Raw genomic sequence first — 18,319 nt, forward strand, 5'->3', positions numbered from 1 at the left:
TCGATCTGGGACCTATCTGAAACTAGCGCTACCGGGAGGCAGCCCGAAGTTTAAACATTTTCTTTAGTTTGTTTTTGGAACATTTTATTTCATTTCTTTTAGCTTTGTTTTGTTTAATAATTAGTTACTCGGCTATAGACTATGGACAATTTAGCTTTCTTGCGGTAGTATTTTTGTGCGGTTGCTATTTGCGAACTTACAGATACTCTTGCATTTTGTTCGTGATTTTAGCCAACCTGTTGCTGCTGGCTGTGACCTCCCTTATTGCTGGCTGGTTTCGGGAGGTCCATGTTTCCTTCCTTCGCACTATTGTGAGTTTCTTAGCTCCATTTTTCTATTTCATTTCTTTAGTTTGCATTTCTCTTTCCCTTTATACTGTTGCTGAGTATAACGGGGACGTTGTCTGGTTTGGTTTGGGGAAGGTATGCATCCATATCTGTGTCTGCATATTGTTTTTATTGCATTTCTGTTTGCACTTTTAATTTTTCCGCATGCATTGTTGTCCCATTTAAAATTAAATAAAAAAACCCATAAAAATTGAATTTTTTTGAAAATTTCAAAAATTCACGTTTAATTTGCATATTAGGTTGAGTCAGATTGGAGTATTTCATTGCTGTAAATTTTCTCTTTGCTTAAGCCTTGCATTGTTTCACATCTTTTAGCAAATTCTTTAGCAATATCTCGAATTTCGTTTTAAAATATGTTGAACAAGTAGACTTGACTGAAAATTTTCGCAAACTACAATAATTTTCTGAGGTTTAGAGCTTTATAAACTGGTGTCATTCATGACCAGTTTATGTAGGAATGTGAGTAGTTACTCCTTATAAGGCATGTAACATCAAATTGCATAAGCATGAATTCAGTCTACTTAGTACCTGTATGCATTCAGGTCTGTGGTTGGTGACACATGTTAGGAGAGACAATCCCCCTTTATTTCATTTTACCCATGAGCTTCACATAGCCAAATTGTTTGTTTTGTCCCATATAGCTACAATCCAAAATTTGTCCTACCCTAGCCGAGCTAGTAATGGTAGCCTGTTGGGAATGTGTTGTGTTGCGTTTTGGTTAATGTATCCTGTTATAGGAAAGATGGGTGAAAAAAAATGAAGGAGAAAAATGAAAAGGTATTGGAATGAAAAAAAATAAAAATAAAAAGTTGAAAAAGAAATATGAAAAAGAAAGAAAAAATCATATGCGGAAAAATGAAAAGTTGTGTAGATGATTTTTACTTCCATGTCTTATTTGTATCTTATGGGGAGTTGACAAGTTTATGGTGTATTGTGAGTTGAGTGCATCCAATTTGCACTGTTTTGTATTGATATATATTGAGTATGAAGTTGGGATGTAGTTTCAAAATTTGGATCCGTTGTTGCTAGCCTGACTATTAACTCCACATTTCCAAATTCATTTTAGCCCCTTCTTACCCATTACCTCACTTACCCAAATGTAAGTCCTCGGCATGTGTCTTGTTCATTAGTTTGGTTGGAATGCATATGTACGGTTGTAGAGACTTTATTCATGTTAGATTGCATGCATGTTCTTATAGGTCGCAGTTAGGTGAGTGTTTTTTATTCTTTCTATCTTACATTATATATCACCTTGTGCTAAACTGTGTGATTGAGCGACCCGTGAGAGTCCGATTTTGAAAGTCTTGCAAGTTCAACTATTTTTGAAATATGTATAAATTCGTTTGCTTTGACATTTAGCTATTAGTAGTTGATTCATATGTATTAAATGGTTTGAGTCGACGGTTTTCAGCTAGTCCATGTTTTGCTCCTATCTGTTTAGTCCGTATTAGCTGCATTAGTTTGCTTGGGGACAAGCAAAGGTTTGGTTTCGGGAATTTTGATGCATGCATTTTATATAGTCTTTTTAGGAAATTAATGCGCGCATTTTTATGCTATTATAGTAGTTATTTCTACGAATATGCCCCCGAATTGCGTACTTTGGGATTTCTTGTATTAATTGCTAGAATGTGCTTAAAGATGCGGAATTGAGCCTAAAACCGTCTTCCAAGCTTGCATTTAGGAGACAATTAGATTTGGAGCTTAGGAACTACCATTTTGGTGATGCGCATAGGAGTAAGGAAGCTTAGCGGACAAAGGAAGAGCTTCAAACTACTAGTACCTACTTTGAAGAACCATATCTCTAGTTCTACAACAGATAATCAGTTGATTCTAATTGGAGGTGAAAGCTTATTATCTTAGCTTTCCAACTCCATGAAAATCGCTTGATTCGAACAAGTAACGAAGAAATGGCGGCGGTTTGAAATTCAGTGCGCAAAGCAGGAAATTACGCGCTGAAGCTCTCGATCGAGAACTCTGAAATATACACATTTCGATCGAACTCTTTATATTTCGACCGGTCATCTACTCTTTTGGATCGACCACCTTGAGTCCTTAATGTGTTCGATCGAGGTCCTTATCATTCGATCGAGGACTTATGCTAAGGAAACTACTCGATCGTACGCCACCACGGCTCGATCGAGTGAAGACCGCTGCTAAAGATTGGTCGACGCACTAAATGACGCAATAAAGCCTATCTTTGTTTTATTTGTTAGACCTAGCTAGTTTGTTTTATTATAAATAGGGAGCATAGATCATTGTATTAGGGATCATATTTTTGGGGGAGATCATCTCCCTGACTCTTTCTCTCTTCCCTTAAAACTTCTAGTATATAATTTCTTTCCTCTTAACTCTATGAACTATTTCTCTCCTTTAAATTCGGAATTATTATTCTTTCTCTTCTCTCTTTAATTCTCTTACTAGTGTAGATCCCGCGCAAATGCGCGGTAAATATAGACATTTTAATTTTTAGTGTATTAGTTATAGATTTTAGATTTATATCTCGCGAATTTTTATAAAACATAACTAATATTAAAATTAATCAAAAGAATTGAATAATTCCATGAATTGTGTTTTTTTATGAAAATATTTTAACCACATCAAATTTTTTTTAAAAAAAAAATTTCGTCACGAAGTTAATAATAGGAGATACCATTTTTATGTATAGATTATTTTAAATGGAAAATTAGTTTAATAAAATGAAAATCTAATTTGTTTCCATATATAAGTTTGAGCACTTTGAAGGGAAAATCTTAGAGAAGTTGTATTCTCTTAATATATAGGAGGATTTATATTTTTAAAATTTGCACCTCATTAATTATCAGCTCACTCCATTGTATTTTGATATGAAACAAAAAAAAATTGAAATTGAAAACTAATAAAAAAATTTATTTAAGTTGTGATTTTTTTTAGTGAATGTTTTTTTGTCACGAAGCTAATAGTAAGCATGTGTCAAGTTATTCTCTACAATAATAATTATTGAATTACTGAAAAATTTAGCAACTTATAATCCTACTTTATAATTTAATATCAATTTTTATTTATTTTAATGAAAAATCATAATTATGAATTTATTTAAAAAATTATTAGAGTTTATTTATAAGAATATATTACTTGAAAAGATAATAATGTAATGAAAGAAAATTTTATTTATTACCTTATTTAGCTAGATGCTTTTTGGAGGGAAAACTAAGAGAATTTTTATTCTCTTAGTAGTAGGGGGGATTTAGTTTAGTTGTCCTTTATGCATTATTTCCTCTTTCCCCTTATGCCTTTAACTAGATTAGTTTCTCAACCCGGCCCTTATCTCTGTTAGATTAGTTTTAATTATGCATAGCTAGTTTACTTTGCTAGGATTAGGGGAATATATGGCGTAGACGAACTTATATGACCTAGATCTGGAATAGGTACCAATTAGAATTGCCTCATAGGTGTTTAAACTGTTTAACTAGCAAACCGATGCGCAGCGACTAGCTAGACCTTTGGTAATTTCTGACCTAGATCGGAAGATTGGAAGGGACTGGACCTGACTGTGACCAATAGACTACCCTAGTGGCCCGGAAGGACCTAGAGTAGTTTAGGCATTAGATTACTCTGATGAGGGTGGAAGTTAAGTCAGCAGTAATCTAGAGCGAATAGAGACCGGAAGGAGATATTCACTGCTCTTCTAAGAATACCCGGACCGGACCTTAACCATTTTAGACCGTCGCAGCTATAGTGAACCGAAATCCTAGTTTCTCTCTCTTATTGAACTACTCTTTATTTATTCCTTGCATTCTCTTTCTCTTTACTTTAGATTAGTTTTAGTTTAGAAATCAATTCAAAATTCCCAATTGTGACAATTAAGACAGACTTAGTTTAGCAAGTAGTTAGCAAAATAGCCTCTCTGTGAATTCGACCCCGACTTCCCTAGCTGCATTAGTTAGAGACGTTTTGGGTTTATTTCTGATAGGGTTGCGACGACCCGTATCAGTTGATCACTTTTTTTGGCGCCATTCGGACTCCCAAATCTTGAGAAGTCTGATGACTCAGATTCTTTCAATTGTAGGATTTCAGCCTTAGATTGAGCCATTTTTTTCCTTCAGGCTTTCCATCTCTGCTACTTTTTGTAGTGCAACAGTCAATTGTTCTTCTATGGTTGGTTGAGCCATTTTTTTTTAAGTTTTTTTTTGGATTTTTTGTGAAAAAAGGAAAAAAGATATTTAATGAGCTAGATGCCCAATGGTGCGCCAATTATTTTGTATGGATTTTGCGCAAGGCTTAATTAGGTCAGAAAATGGTTTATGCACGGTTAACTAGCTCGGTTTTTACCATATACACAGTAGGGCATGGTAGGTTAACGTAAAAATAATGCAAATAACGTAAATAATAAGACAAAAGAATTTGTACGTGGAAAACTCTTAAATGGAAAAAAACCACGGGCACCAAGCCAGAAGAGGATTTCACTATGGTTTGAGTAACTATCACAAGAATGAGACAAAATAGTTTAAGTGTTGTATGAGTATGTATTAGCTTGAATGCCTATCTGTTTCTTCTTTCTTCATGTTGTTCCTTATATAGCCAGGCTAAACGGCTATAAAATTTTCCTCATTAAGGCGTGATATTTGCCATTAATGACTATATTAATTGCTCCTTAATTGTGCTTAATTGCCCATATAAATGCGCTTAATCATTAATGTGATCTTAATTACCCTATTGATGCGGTAATAATCTCTTATAACTATGTTTGACTCGGTCAAATATTAACCTTAGATTTGACCGTTGTCCTCTCCTGCCTGGTGTCAGGCTCAGGCTACCCTGACCATCCTGCCTTGATTTTTAGGTCAGGGTTGAACTTGACCCTAAAGATGATATGGGAGTCTAGACTTGGTGATTGGTGCCAAACTTGAATCATTCTTTCTGACCTACCATGACTGTCAGGTCAGGGTAGTATCCTGTCCTGTCGGTAGTGCGAATTTCCAGGCCTAACACACCTCATCATACTTTATATGATTTTTATACTAAGTGTGTTTTTAAAGTACTAGTTGAAGGCATTATACTACTTATCTTGTTGGGGAAGTCGTAAATTTTAGGGGCCGAGGAGCTCATTTAGGCCCAAACGCCCGATTTTAGCCCATATGGGTTGGGCTTTGGTCGCTATATAAGCCCTCTCATTTAGTCTGACCCGGCCCGACCTACACATATGGGCCATTTTTTTCATCCCAGCCCATGATCAGCTCTACCTGAGGGGTATAACCGTATAAGTAAAAATTTCCCTTGAATCTTTCATAGGTACAAAACTTGGAATAGAGACGGCTAACGTTATAGCGGATACGGTAGGGTTTAATGCGACCCGAGTTTTAATACTTTGATATAATATACCCTCCATTCTAATGTAATCGGATATACTATTTCATAAATCATATCCTTTGAAAAATACCAATTCAGCAGAATAGGATGGCAGGCAAAGAGGGATTGAACGGATTACCAGATCACCTACTAGTGGAGATACTGTCTCTACTACCGTTGAAAACCGCCATCACGACAGCCGTGTTATCACAACGATGGCGGTGGCTATGGAGATGGAGATTATGGGTATGAAGATGACGTGGAACCTAACTCTGATAATATAGTTTCATGGTTTGATTGGGCATCTCATCAAACAAACCATCTTCGAAAACTGAAAGTATTACTCGGCAAAGGTGGGCCGGATATGTTTCCGGATGCTCCACTTTGGATTTTTCAAATACCGTCTTTGGAAGTCCTTGAACTTAAGCCATGGTGGCTTAGGCTCGACTATAACCTTGATAATTATCGTAATTCATCGTTTCATCTCCCTAATTTGAAAAAAGTTGTTGTCCATTTATTATGTTGTTGTAATCCTTGGATTTTAGAAAAGCTAGTATCTTCTTCCCCGTCGCTTGAAGTTTTGTCCTGTAAAATTTATTTACCGTATAATACTTGGAATGAAAATCCTACCATTGTTAACTTATCAAATCGGAATTTGAAGCGATTGGAGATGGAATGTTCTGAGCCCATTCATGTTTTAATCGATGCACCTAAATTGGAGTATCTGAGCTTTGATGCCAACAAGTACAACAACAACAAAACGTTGTCTTACAAAATATCGTTTGTGGATTCCCCAACCGCATTGCTTACTTGTTCAATTTCTCCATGGACTGATCACCAGGGTAGAGATATCTTCCTGCCTTCGAATCTTTCTAGTGTTATTTCCGGTGTCAGATCATTGACTACTGCTGATCAGAACCCGACACCTTTCATAGCTTCGACAACCTTCAGGTGCCTGACTCATTTACGCTTTAGAGTGTGTTGTGATTATTTATACGTATTGGACGGCCTGGACGGCTTGGGTTTACTTCAACAGTGTCCTGTCTTAGAGGTCCTTACCTTCGACTTATCAGAATATTTACAACCAACAAAGCATAATTGGTCAATACCTGATTCCGCACCTCAATGTCTAGTAACTCGTGTCAAGAGAATCGAGATATTAGTACACCCCTTTGTTGCATGGCTTGAGGATATTTTGTTGCAATTACTCAACTACTTGTTAGGCAATGCTGGGGTTTTGGAGCTGCTTAAAATCACTATCATTCCTTCTCGTCAAGACGTGACAGGATATAGTTCAGCGAGTTACTATGAAATACGCCTGATCAAGGAACTGTTTAAGGTCCCTAGGACTTCTCCACAGTCCCAAGTTGAATTCTATAGTCCCAATCGCAGCGTAGTAGGCGAAGAAGGTATCAACTTTGCTCCTTCTGTGACACCCTTGTTACCTTATTCCATTTGAATACAAATTATGCTTTATGCTTCTAACTTGCTATGTTCTTGATAATTCTTTATTCTTTAATTATATATCTTAAGGCAGATATATCTGTCTTAAGCTTGAAACCTTTTGTTTCTTATAATGCTAGAGTTCATTGCTATATTTCATCCTTTTGGTGAAAGTCAAAGTTTTGAGCCTCAAAAGTTGGATAGTAATTTGATACATTAATTTGTTATAATTTTTGTTTGTAGGACTGACGACGTTGCTGGATAATATTAGAGATGATTCACTCGTGGTCGGAAAAGACGATGATCTTACAAATGATAATGAAGAAAATGAAGGTAATGTGGGCTCATATCAGAACTCGGACTGCGAGAGCTCTGATGCATCTCCTAGGAAATCCTAGGACCAGTATGGGTAAAGAGCCGTATTTAATTTGTTTATAATCATAACTCTTGTAAGAGGAAAACAATAATCGCGTACCATAATTCCCGTCTTAAATAATCTGTCGTCACCTTTGGGTAATATGTGATGCTCGGACTCTTCACCTGACCTTGTGGATCCGGTGGACACCAAATTTGGTTGTTGACAGTACTGCTAAAAACTTATATGGAATTTGATGCGGCCCTACCTCGATGTTCAGTCCCACACCACAGAAAACTTCTTCAAATAGCATCAATCAAGCTTCTATACACTGCTATGCTATGGACAGCTTTCAAAGCAGAGAAGCGTAGGAAATGTGATGAACTGCAAATTATGACTCATTAAAGGACTTTCAGCTGTCAAACCTAAGATTGCATATACTCGTAAACAATAGCACCTGCATATTATTGAGGTTGAAGAAGCGGGCCCATTAAGCAACATCAATTTCATCTCCCATAAAGTTACAGTAGCTCCTCTTATCTTTCTTACATTTCTTTCCAACATCAAAGACTCATTCTTCCAACTATAGTTCAAGTCTTTATTCTCAAACCCGCACTCCAACTCCACAACCTGCTCGATGTTGGTTAATGCCTTGATGGTATCGTGCTGTTCATCTCCGCCAGAGAATTCAACATGGTACCCAGAGATTCCATTCTTTCCCTAGTATTTGGACTTGATATAGCTGAAAAATCTACAGAATCACTCACATTGTAGATTCTTCCATCAATCTACTATAGTCGGTCCCATTCGACAAACTTCTTAATTTCTGGTTACGCGACATATCCGCACTAAAACTGACATCATCATCAATTCCCTTGCTATCAACTTTTTCCACCAGGTCAAAGTAGTTTTTTTTTTTTTTTTTTTTTTTTTTTTTTTTTTTTTTTTTTACACTGGCAGTGAGAACAAGCTTTCGAACTTTGCCACCTTTAACTCTCATAATTCGTTTATCAATGACATCTAGGACACCACATTGAATGTGAATACCAAGCCAATTCATCACATCATCCCAGATTTTTTCATTGACATTACACTCAAAAAATCGATGCTGTAAAGATTCATTTTGGACCTGCCACAGAAGACAAGTAGCATCAACACTTGTATTCCATCTGCTAATTCTGTCACAAGTATTCTATGCCTAGGAACTTTGACCCAGGTAGGGTGAGTCCTTTGCTGCAGCCATTTATAAGCATCTTTAATAAGATATTTCACATTGTTCAGTATTCACTGATTATTATTGAAACCAGGAGCCAGCTTCTTTTTACCCCTGCACAGTTGTCTCCACATACAACCAACATGTCGAGTACGACCACCAACTCGTATTCTTCAAATATATGCTATTAACCCATTTTACCCAAAGGGAACCCAATGTCCCACACATACTTCCCTAGCAGAGCATAGTTCCATAGAGAACAGTCTTTAATATTTAACCCTCCCAGGCTCCCATAATCAAAGGTCTACAAACCACGTCTCCCGCAACCAATGGGACTCTAGTTCCAGTAGTTTTCCCTTCCCAAAGGAATCTTCTACAAATAGCTTGTATTTGTTTGAGGACTCCAATAAGTGTGAAGAGAAAGAAGAATGGAATTAGTAAGTTGTCCGGTCATACCGTGCCTGTAAGGATAAATGCCTACTCCCCCAGGTCCTGATTCCATCCCAACTAGGACCTCACAGTCCATCTTTGACAACTTCTTGGTAGAGATTAATATCCGAAATACTTAAAAGGGGAAAATCAGAAAGCAGGAAAATTTTATGCACCTCACTAGCAGGTATATTAGCAGTGTAAATATTTGTGTTTTTGAGTATTGGCAATAAGCCCAGAAGCAGATGAAAATGTGGCAAAGCTCCCTGATTCTCAGCCACTAGGTCTTTAAGGACCAATTTCAGCCATACCTATGGCATACCATCTTAGAGATACATTTATAGGCCACATTCACCTTTGAGGCATGCCGAATCTTGGGAATTATGGTAAAAAAAGTATCATTCAGCTCCCTGAGAAGTTTCCCATTCTTAAAGAAGTCTAAAACAGCTTTAGTGAAATCTTCCTCAACAATACCCCAAGCATCCTTAAAAAAGCTGTTCCCATAACCATCAGGCCCAAGAGCCTTATTATTATCCGTCGACTAAAGAGCATTCTTGACATCAAGGTTGGTAAACTCAGAGCAAAGAACATTATGCAGACTATTACTAACCTTAGGCCCTAAATCAACAATGTGTCGATGAACAGGACTCCTCTCAGGAGCAGTGCCTAGCAGAGAAGTATAATAATCAAGGAAAGCAGTAGAAACCTTTTGAGAATGCAACATATTACCTGTCTCGTGTTGAACAGTAAATATGGTATTATGGCACCATCTCATTTTAATGACATCATTGAAATATTTAGTGTTCATTTCACCATGTTTTACCCAGTTTTCCTTGCATTTTTTAGCCACAAATGCCACGTATCTCTTCTGTATCACATTGTAGTCCTCAGCAATTACCCTCTCCTCAGCAGCTATGACAGTATCCATAGGATTACAATGCATTTTATTATGACAGTCGCCTTGAGTTTTTCAACTTAGAAATAAGAATGAACATTGGCACTACAGCACTATATTCACTCCCGGAATTCTTAACTTCCATAAGAAAATCAGGATTAATACTCCACATACGGAAATACTTAAAAGGCTTCCTCCCTTCCATCCAAGACAAAGGTTTTAAACTTCCCCTCAGGAGCATATTATGCTTCAAATTCAGTCATGCTAATCATCCAATGACCATTGCCCACGGCCCTATCAATTTTACTAAAACCCCTATCATTCCCATACCTCTTATTATTCCAAGTAAATTGACATTCAGAGCTTTTCAAATCCAGGAGACCGCAATACTCAGAGCAGTCCCTAAACTCTTTAGTTTCAGCAGCAATAACAATAGAACCAATTCTCTCATTAGAATGCAACACAGCATTAAAATCCCCCCAAACAAGCCAGGACCCTCTATTAACATCAGAAATTCTTTTTTAAATCCTGCCAAAGCTTATACCTCTCCTTGACATCGTTAAACCCATATACAAAAGAACATTCAAACTGCGATCCAGCATGCTTATCAAGTGTGCAACAAATTCCATGATCACATTGTCTACAATTTTCACATCAAGGACGTGTGCTTATAACTTGTGAAGTTTTGCTACCAGGGTGGCCCTTCACATCATCATCATCACTTAAACATAATTTCTCCAAACTAGTGATTTCTCCACAAGAACATCACTAGTTCTGTCGGGGGCTGTTTGGTTTCCGGTTGATAGAATTAGACAAAGCTTGTCATGATAAGTATCCACCCTGCGAAGAGCAAGAAAATTCAGTATTTCAGGTGACAGAGTGCAGCCAAAAAGAATTGTGCCATCAAGGCGGTCAAGGTCATGTTGACACAGACAAGGACACTTTGAATGGCTGATTTCGTCTAAAGTGGGAAGAGCTCATAGGTACTAGCCCAGCCAGTGGGGACCATAACTTTCCATGGACCAACACAAACAAGCATATCATTAACACCGTTCACCAGTTACTCCTGCTGGTAAGTGTCCTGACTCATTTCCGAAGTATACTCCTACAGACCTAGAGTGACACAAACAACCATCTGAAATTCAGATACCAAGTTTAGTGGAATGCGATTTTCTTATACAACAATATTATTCCATTTTCCTAAGACTCCCAAGTCCCACCTGTGGCAAGGTAATGATTTTCGATATAGATGGTAGACATGAGAAATGTGTAACTTGGGTCAAGTTTGTGCTGAGTCATTTGTAGGGTCAGTGATTTTGAATTAACTCCTCCCTATCTTCATAGACTGGCTAAGAAAAGATGAAAAAACTGATCAATTTTTAGTTTCTGAATGTAATGCACTGGAAGTCCTGATTGGAAATGCAGAGACGCAGATAACTGATCAATACCAACAACGAGAAATAATTTAGTGTACAGTTTAACCCTTTCAGATTTTCATGAATAGTACAAACTAAACTGGAAATATTAGGTAATACATGAAAAGTTGCATTGAATGTATGACAGAAATCCATTTACCTGGTAACCAACTCGCATTTAGTGATAACAAGTCTGCAAAAGAGTCCATAAATGGATCCGTCATACGAAAATAGTTGTGTGAAACATTTCTTTTGAGCTTGTGTTAGATCCAGTTTGTATCCCATTTCTTGTCGCTTGAATCTACCTATACTTTTTAACTTGGCCTCATCCGTGAAACTCGGCTATACCAAATTGAGTGAAGGATCATGTGAAACAAGTCATATTTTTCAGGAACTTTATGCCATATAAAATGTTTTTGCACCATCTTTACCCTTAAGTGCATCTCAAAGTACCTATCTTCAGGGATAGAAACAAGAATGTTCCTCAAATTCGGAATATCTTTCTCCAATACAAAAACAGCAAACTCCTCCCAATCCAACACCTCAAAGAAAGGAGGCACATAATTATCAGAGATAATCACCGGAACACACTCATAGAAGATCGATTCGACCACCCTAGGGGTGTGGACCCCATACCCTTTGGCACAAATGCAAAACTTACTGCTTTTCATGTACTCTCTGTACACTGCTTTGCCTTCCACGTCCCGCTTCATGGGGCCAAAAATTTTCATGTCAGGGGCCCTATTCTCCCAATATTTTAAGAGTAGTGGACGTACATAACCGTGCATCTGGCCGGCAAAGAAGGCTAAGATATCTCTCTCTGAAGGTGGTTTCCCTCCAATGTCTCTTGTAGGCTCATTTCCACTACGAACATAAGTTACAGGTACAGCTACATCCTTGCCTATGCTGAATCCTCTTGCTACATTGGTGTTACATAATGCTCTAATGCAATTGCTCATATGCGTCCTCGTTATTCGGGGACCCTAATTGCAAGATCGTTTTATCAGTAAAGCAAACACCACAAAAGTACACTATCTGAAGTCTGAACCAAGTTAAAATAGCACAAAATACATGCTATAGACCCAAAACAAAGGTTTGTAATTTATACTCTTTTGGATTCCGAAGAGGACTGACATACAATATAGGGATAGCAGGCAAAAAGAAGTATCCAGAAGGAAAAAAAATTAGAGCTTCCATGGCGGTGTGCATCACTTTCAACGTCTTATGCACAAAGTGTTCCTAAGGCAGGCGCCGAGAAGACTTGGCTAATGCCTCGTAAAGTGTTGAGCTTAAGCCTACTCCTACCTTAGCTGGTGAAGAATTGAAAGCTAATACTCAGAACCTAGGTTTGAAATCCATGAGCTGTAAATTAGCCCATGTGGCGCCCTTTGGAATATATTATACTCCCTTCGTCCCAATTATTTGTTTACCTTTTTTAGTCATTGTGAAGGGTATTTTAATAAAAGGTAAACAAATGAATGTGACAGAGGCCGGGAGTATAAAGAAAGGTCTCAAAAGTTGCCATTGTCACTTTTCGAGGCGGTATTGGCCGAATTCATGGGGTCATGACTGAGATAAGGATGTTCCACTGAATCTCGGATCAAAAAAAATAAAAAAAAAAACTCGACATGTCGTAACATGCCTAATTGCATGGTTCCTTGATTTTCTTCGCCATATTGAAATTTGTAAATTATAAAATCTAAGTTGATGGATCAAACGTCATCAATAGGGAAGGCAAAAACCCTAGTAGCTTTCAAAACTAAATAAGCACGAAAGTGAGAGAGAAGTTTATAATTATAGGATTAATAAAACACACCCAGTCATGACAAGCAACCAAAAAGTGATCTGCTCCATTAGTTCTGTTCCAAAACCGATGTTTCTTCTTGATTATATCCACATACCCAGAGAGATATCGCTCCAAGTCTTTCATACTATGATCATGAAGGGTGCTGCGCAGTGAGTTAGAGCTGAAAGGTAAGTAAAATAGATGAGCTTTTTTTGGGTCCCTAACGACAAACTGTTTACTCTTCTCAACTAGTTTCATGAACCATCCTTCTGCAGCATATATTCCTCGTACCCTTGGCTCGTGGAATATGGGCGTTTCCCCTTCTTTATATACATATATTTTGAGTATACGCGTCATCAGTTCATAACTCCTGCAGAAGCATTCATTATAACTTCATTATACAGTACAGGGGAATGAATCTAATACGCAACTATGCCATCATATCTCTTTAGTTGTGATCAATTTTAGGCAGACTACATTGTCATTTATCTGGCACAAGATCAAGGCGGCTTTCAATTTTTAATCTGAGTGAAACAAACCATGCACTTATCAGCTGAATTAAAACAAATTGTCTTACATTTTGAATACAGAGGCATTCCGAAAAAGTGGAGCATGCAAGTCTGGAAAACTCCTTAGTACTGGGGCATTCTTGATTCGTAAGCTTGCAGAGACAAGCTCACGATCACGAGGTGAAGACCACTTCCGCTTCTAATATCAGTCAAAGAAGTAGAAGTATTTAACAACTAAAACACATCCCAAACCCTTAATACAAAATACAAAATACAAAATCACACCAACATACCATCGAGATTGAAGAAGCAGGCCCATTAAGCAACATCGACTTCATCTCAGATAAAGTTACAGTAGTTCCTCTCATCTTCCTTACATATCTTTCCAATATACAAGACTCATTCTTCCAACTATACTCCAAGTCTCTATTCTTAAACCCGGCCTCCAACTCTACAACCTGCTCGATATTGGTTGATGGTACTGTGGTGTTCATTTCCAACAGAGAGTTCAACATGGTACCCAGAGATTCCATTCTATCCCTAGTATTTGGACTTGATATAGCTGAAAAGTCTGAGGAAGCATTCACATTGTGAGATTCTTCCACTGATGTACTATAGTCAGTCCCATTCCACAAACTTCTAAACCTCATCATTCGCGACATATTCTTGCTAAAACTGACATCATCATCAATTGCCATGTTATCAACTCTTTCAACCAGGTCAGTCTTATTCACTATTGTCGGTATTCTGGGGTGTGGACTACTCCTAAATGTAACAAATACTGAAGCCTCTTTACCGGGTGACGACTCTGAGTAATAACTGCCAATAGAAAATTCTGAAAACTGGTAGAAAACTATCAGGGCAGCTAAAATACCCATCAAATAAAGAAGCTTTCTTTTGCCCGGAAAACGACTGCCAAATTTCATGATCATGCCAGCCATATTTCCTTAATTAGAAAAATCAAGAGTTGCCCAAGTTAAACCACTGCACATACAATCAATCAATCTCCTGAAACAAGCCCAATAATGAATAAATACCCGAGTTTCGAAACAAGTCAGAAGTATCACAATGTAATCGCTTTACCAGCTAAGCTAACTAACATACATTAACATACTACATTGATGATAAAATTAGCTCATAATGTGCATTAAACTGAAAAAACATCAAATTAGTCAAGTAGTCCTAATGGCAGTGTAATACGGGAATGTTTGGATAACCTTACCCTTTATTTAGTCGACCGGACTAAACTAATTAAGTGAGTACCCAATTGACAATGCAGTGAGAATAGTTAAGAAAGAATACCTGTTGAATCTTTTTGACTTTTATCAGTAGCAGTGAAGATTTCAAGTGTTGGAGATTGTAGAATTGTCGGTATAATAGGAGTAAAACGGCGTCGTATGATAAATTTTGTAATCTCAATTTTAGAATTGATTTTGGAAAAGAAATAGTAAAACGACGTCGTGCTGATTATTAGTTTTTGCAATATTCTCGCTTATCCCCTGAACTTTTAAGATGTACCCCTTTTTACTTGCAAAAAAATTTTGACCGTCAATAACTCTTTCAGAATACGATATTTTTTTTTTCAAATTGACCGTCCTTAATAGGTCTTCAGTTTGAAAAAGAATTCACCGACGTCTCAACTCGTAGTCGAGAATTATGATCGGTCAAACTTTATTCGTTAAAAAAGCTTTGATCAACCATAACTACCGGCTACGAGTTTTTTTTTTTTTTTTTTTTTTTTTTTTTTTTTTTTTTTTTGAACGTAAACATGGGAATTATATTAGATCAATCTCCGCAAGAGAAAGAACAGCTTGCGGAAAGTCCGATACAAGAACAAGCTCATCACCATCAAACTCAGATAGCCTAGCCACATAATGAGCCACTGTATTACCCCCACGTTTTACATGACTACAACTAACAGACGGAGCTAACAACAACTGATTTCGTAAATCATCCACACAAAGTCCAAATGAGGTCCGTTCCCTGCTCTGTTTTTTAATTGCCATCACAACCTTAAGAGAGTCACTTTCCAATGAAAAACTCGACATGCCCAAACGATTCGCCACTTCAAAGCCAAATAAAGCTGCCCGAGCCTCAGCCACTTCCACCTCCCATCCCGCTTCCATTCGCTTACATGAACCGTAGTACCCTTCCTCCGTCTCTCGCAATAGCCCCTGCACCCACCACCCCATTTGCGGCCAAATGAGCATCCACATTGACTTTAACATGGCCTGGTTGAGGAGGAGACCAAGAACATTCACCCACCTCCGAATTCATCTGTGGATTATTATAAACACGGTCTGCAAACCCTTGGTACTCGGTCACCATTTTCACCATACCTGAACACACAATTTCTGCAGGAGGAGGTGATTCTTCGAAGAGTTTTTGGTTTCGTATGGTCCAAATCGCCCACATCATAGCAAGAAAACGACCCCTATCAAATTCATCAACTCCGCGCAATATCCAAACCATACGATCCTCACAAATACCATTCGGGGCAGCCATAACCAGATCGCCAAAACCGCTATCAGCCCACATCCTTCTCGCCCATTCACATCCAAATATAGCGTGGTCACAGCATTCATCGAGGGGACAGAAATTACACGTTGGTGTAGGGGAGCAATGACGACTATATAGACTCTTTCTCACAGGAAGTATATTAGTGCAAATCCTCCAAATAAAATGAATGAGTTTAGGAGGCACCTTAAGCTTCCAAATAGTATTCCAAATCGACGGATTGTTGCTGCTACCATTAACCATGCCCGTGCTACGCCTCCCTAACCAATACCTGACTTCACGGTGTAACATCCGTCGGTCGAGGGCCACCAAAACAATTCATCGCCAGTAGCCTACTACTTAACGGTATTTTTTGAATAAGCTTTACATCATCCTGCACCATTATCTCCCTTACAAATTCCATATTCCAGCAAGCATTATCCATGTTAATCAAATCAGACACACGCATATTCGGGTCGGCTTCCAAATTTGGCATGGGAACCTTACTAGCGCCTTCACCAGGTAGCCAAGCATCATCCCATACTCGTATACTCGTCCCATTCCCCACTCTCCATTTCAACCCTTCCAAAAGAAGCGATTTAGCCCCCCATAAACTCCGCCACGTAAAACTAGGATCATAGCCTCTCCTCGCCTCCAATATGGTGTCATTTTTAAAATAGCGAGCCTTAAGAACACGTCCAAATGAGAGAATTCGGTACAAAGATTAAACGCCACACTTGCTTTGCTAAAAGAGCTTGATTAAAGACCCTCAGATCCCGAAAACCCATTCCCCCATTTGCCTTCGGCTCACACAACCGCTCCCACCGCAACCAATGCAATTTTCGTTGAGTGTCAGTCGAGCCCCACCAAAACCTTGCTAAGACCCTATGAATATCATCAATGACGCCCTCCGGAATGGCAAAAAGGCTCATCATATATGTCGGAATAGCTTGTGCGACCGCTTTGATAAGGACCTCCTTCCCGGGTTTGGATAACAACTTTTCTTTCCACCCATTCACCTTCTTCCATACCCTCTCTTTAAGACATGTGAAGAGCATTTTCTTTGATCGTCCAATGATAGTAGGTAATCCGAGATATTTTTCGTGCTTATTTACCTCTCGGACACCCAACAATGATTTAATTGCTTCCCTCAAAGAATTCCCAACTTTCTTGCTGAAAACCATTTCCGACTTATCAAAATTAATTTTCTGTCCCGATGCTCTTTCATATTGGCTAATAATGTTAGCTATTTTTGAGCTCCTAGAATTTCTCATTTATTTTTTGCTGATGACAGTATTCTTTTTATCAAAGCACAACCGGCTACGAGTTCAAAAAGCGGTGTTTTTTTTTTTTCAAATTTAAGGTCTTGACGAGATAATTGGTTTGAAAAAAAAAAATTACCGCTTTCTAAACTCGTAACAGAGAATTATTGTCGATCAAAATTTTTTCGTAAAAAACGAGGAGTACACCTAGAAAACGAAAAAGTTCGAGAAAAAGGATTACGCATCTGAGGTAGTACCTCAGACCTTGTAGTTTTTGAGCATATACACATTTTTTCTGAGCATATTACCATTTATAAATATAGTTTTTGAGCAATATTATATTTTTTTAGTGTAATATTTTAGTAAATGTGCTCAAAAACTTTATACTAAAACAGAACTCAAAAACTTTAAAATAAAACTCAGAAAATAAATAATAAGATGTACTACCTCAGATGTATAGTCTATGAACTGAAAAAGTTCAAGGGTACACGAGAGAATATTCCTTGGTTTTTTTAATCTCAAAATTAGAAGTGATTTTGGGAAAAGAAATAGTGTAATGGTGGTGGAACTACAAAAAGGTCGTAAATCCATTCAAATTTTATATTTGGTCTATCAAACCAATTTCATAACGACATTATTGTTGTTTTAATTTGGTTAAAGTCCGTGAATCCGTGATGAACAGAGTAAATGAGATAGAACAAACAATTTGAGTCCTTAATCATTCATAACAAAATTTCTTTAGGAATGATATGTAACGAATTGAATATGACTATCTTGTTTTTATTCTTCATCTAGTACAGCTATTGAGTGACGACATATATGACTTTTGTTTAAAACCCGCTGC

General features: G+C 37.7%; 1 protein-coding gene across 3 annotated transcripts; it reads right to left on the reverse strand.

Annotated features, from left to right (window-relative positions):
- Positions 1 to 7,373: 7,373 nt before the first annotated feature.
- On the reverse strand, positions 7,374 to 15,152 carry LOC141597283 (putative glycosyltransferase At3g07620). 3 transcript variants are annotated; one of them, XM_074417677.1, is made up of 6 exons: positions 15,020 to 15,152; positions 14,011 to 14,725; positions 13,786 to 13,916; positions 13,239 to 13,578; positions 11,583 to 12,405; positions 7,374 to 10,847 (listed from the first exon to the last, which is right to left on the reverse strand). In XM_074417677.1, the coding sequence occupies exons 2-5, from the start codon at positions 14,656 to 14,658 to the stop codon at positions 11,737 to 11,739; spliced, it is 1,788 nt and encodes a 595-aa protein (XP_074273778.1). In that variant the 5' UTR covers positions 14,659 to 14,725; positions 15,020 to 15,152; the 3' UTR covers positions 7,374 to 10,847; positions 11,583 to 11,736. The 3 variants fall into 3 exon arrangements, with proteins under 3 accessions (XP_074273778.1, XP_074273779.1, XP_074273780.1); XM_074417679.1 differs by lacking the exon at positions 7,374 to 10,847 and adding an exon at positions 10,869 to 11,120; XM_074417678.1 differs by lacking the exon at positions 15,020 to 15,152 and having other exon boundaries at positions 14,011 to 14,992.
- Positions 15,153 to 18,319: the final 3,167 nt, after the last annotated feature.

The sequence above is a fragment of the Silene latifolia genome, chromosome 8 (assembly GCF_048544455.1).
Source record: "Silene latifolia isolate original U9 population chromosome 8, ASM4854445v1, whole genome shotgun sequence".
NCBI classification, from domain to species: domain Eukaryota; kingdom Viridiplantae; phylum Streptophyta; class Magnoliopsida; order Caryophyllales; family Caryophyllaceae; genus Silene; species Silene latifolia.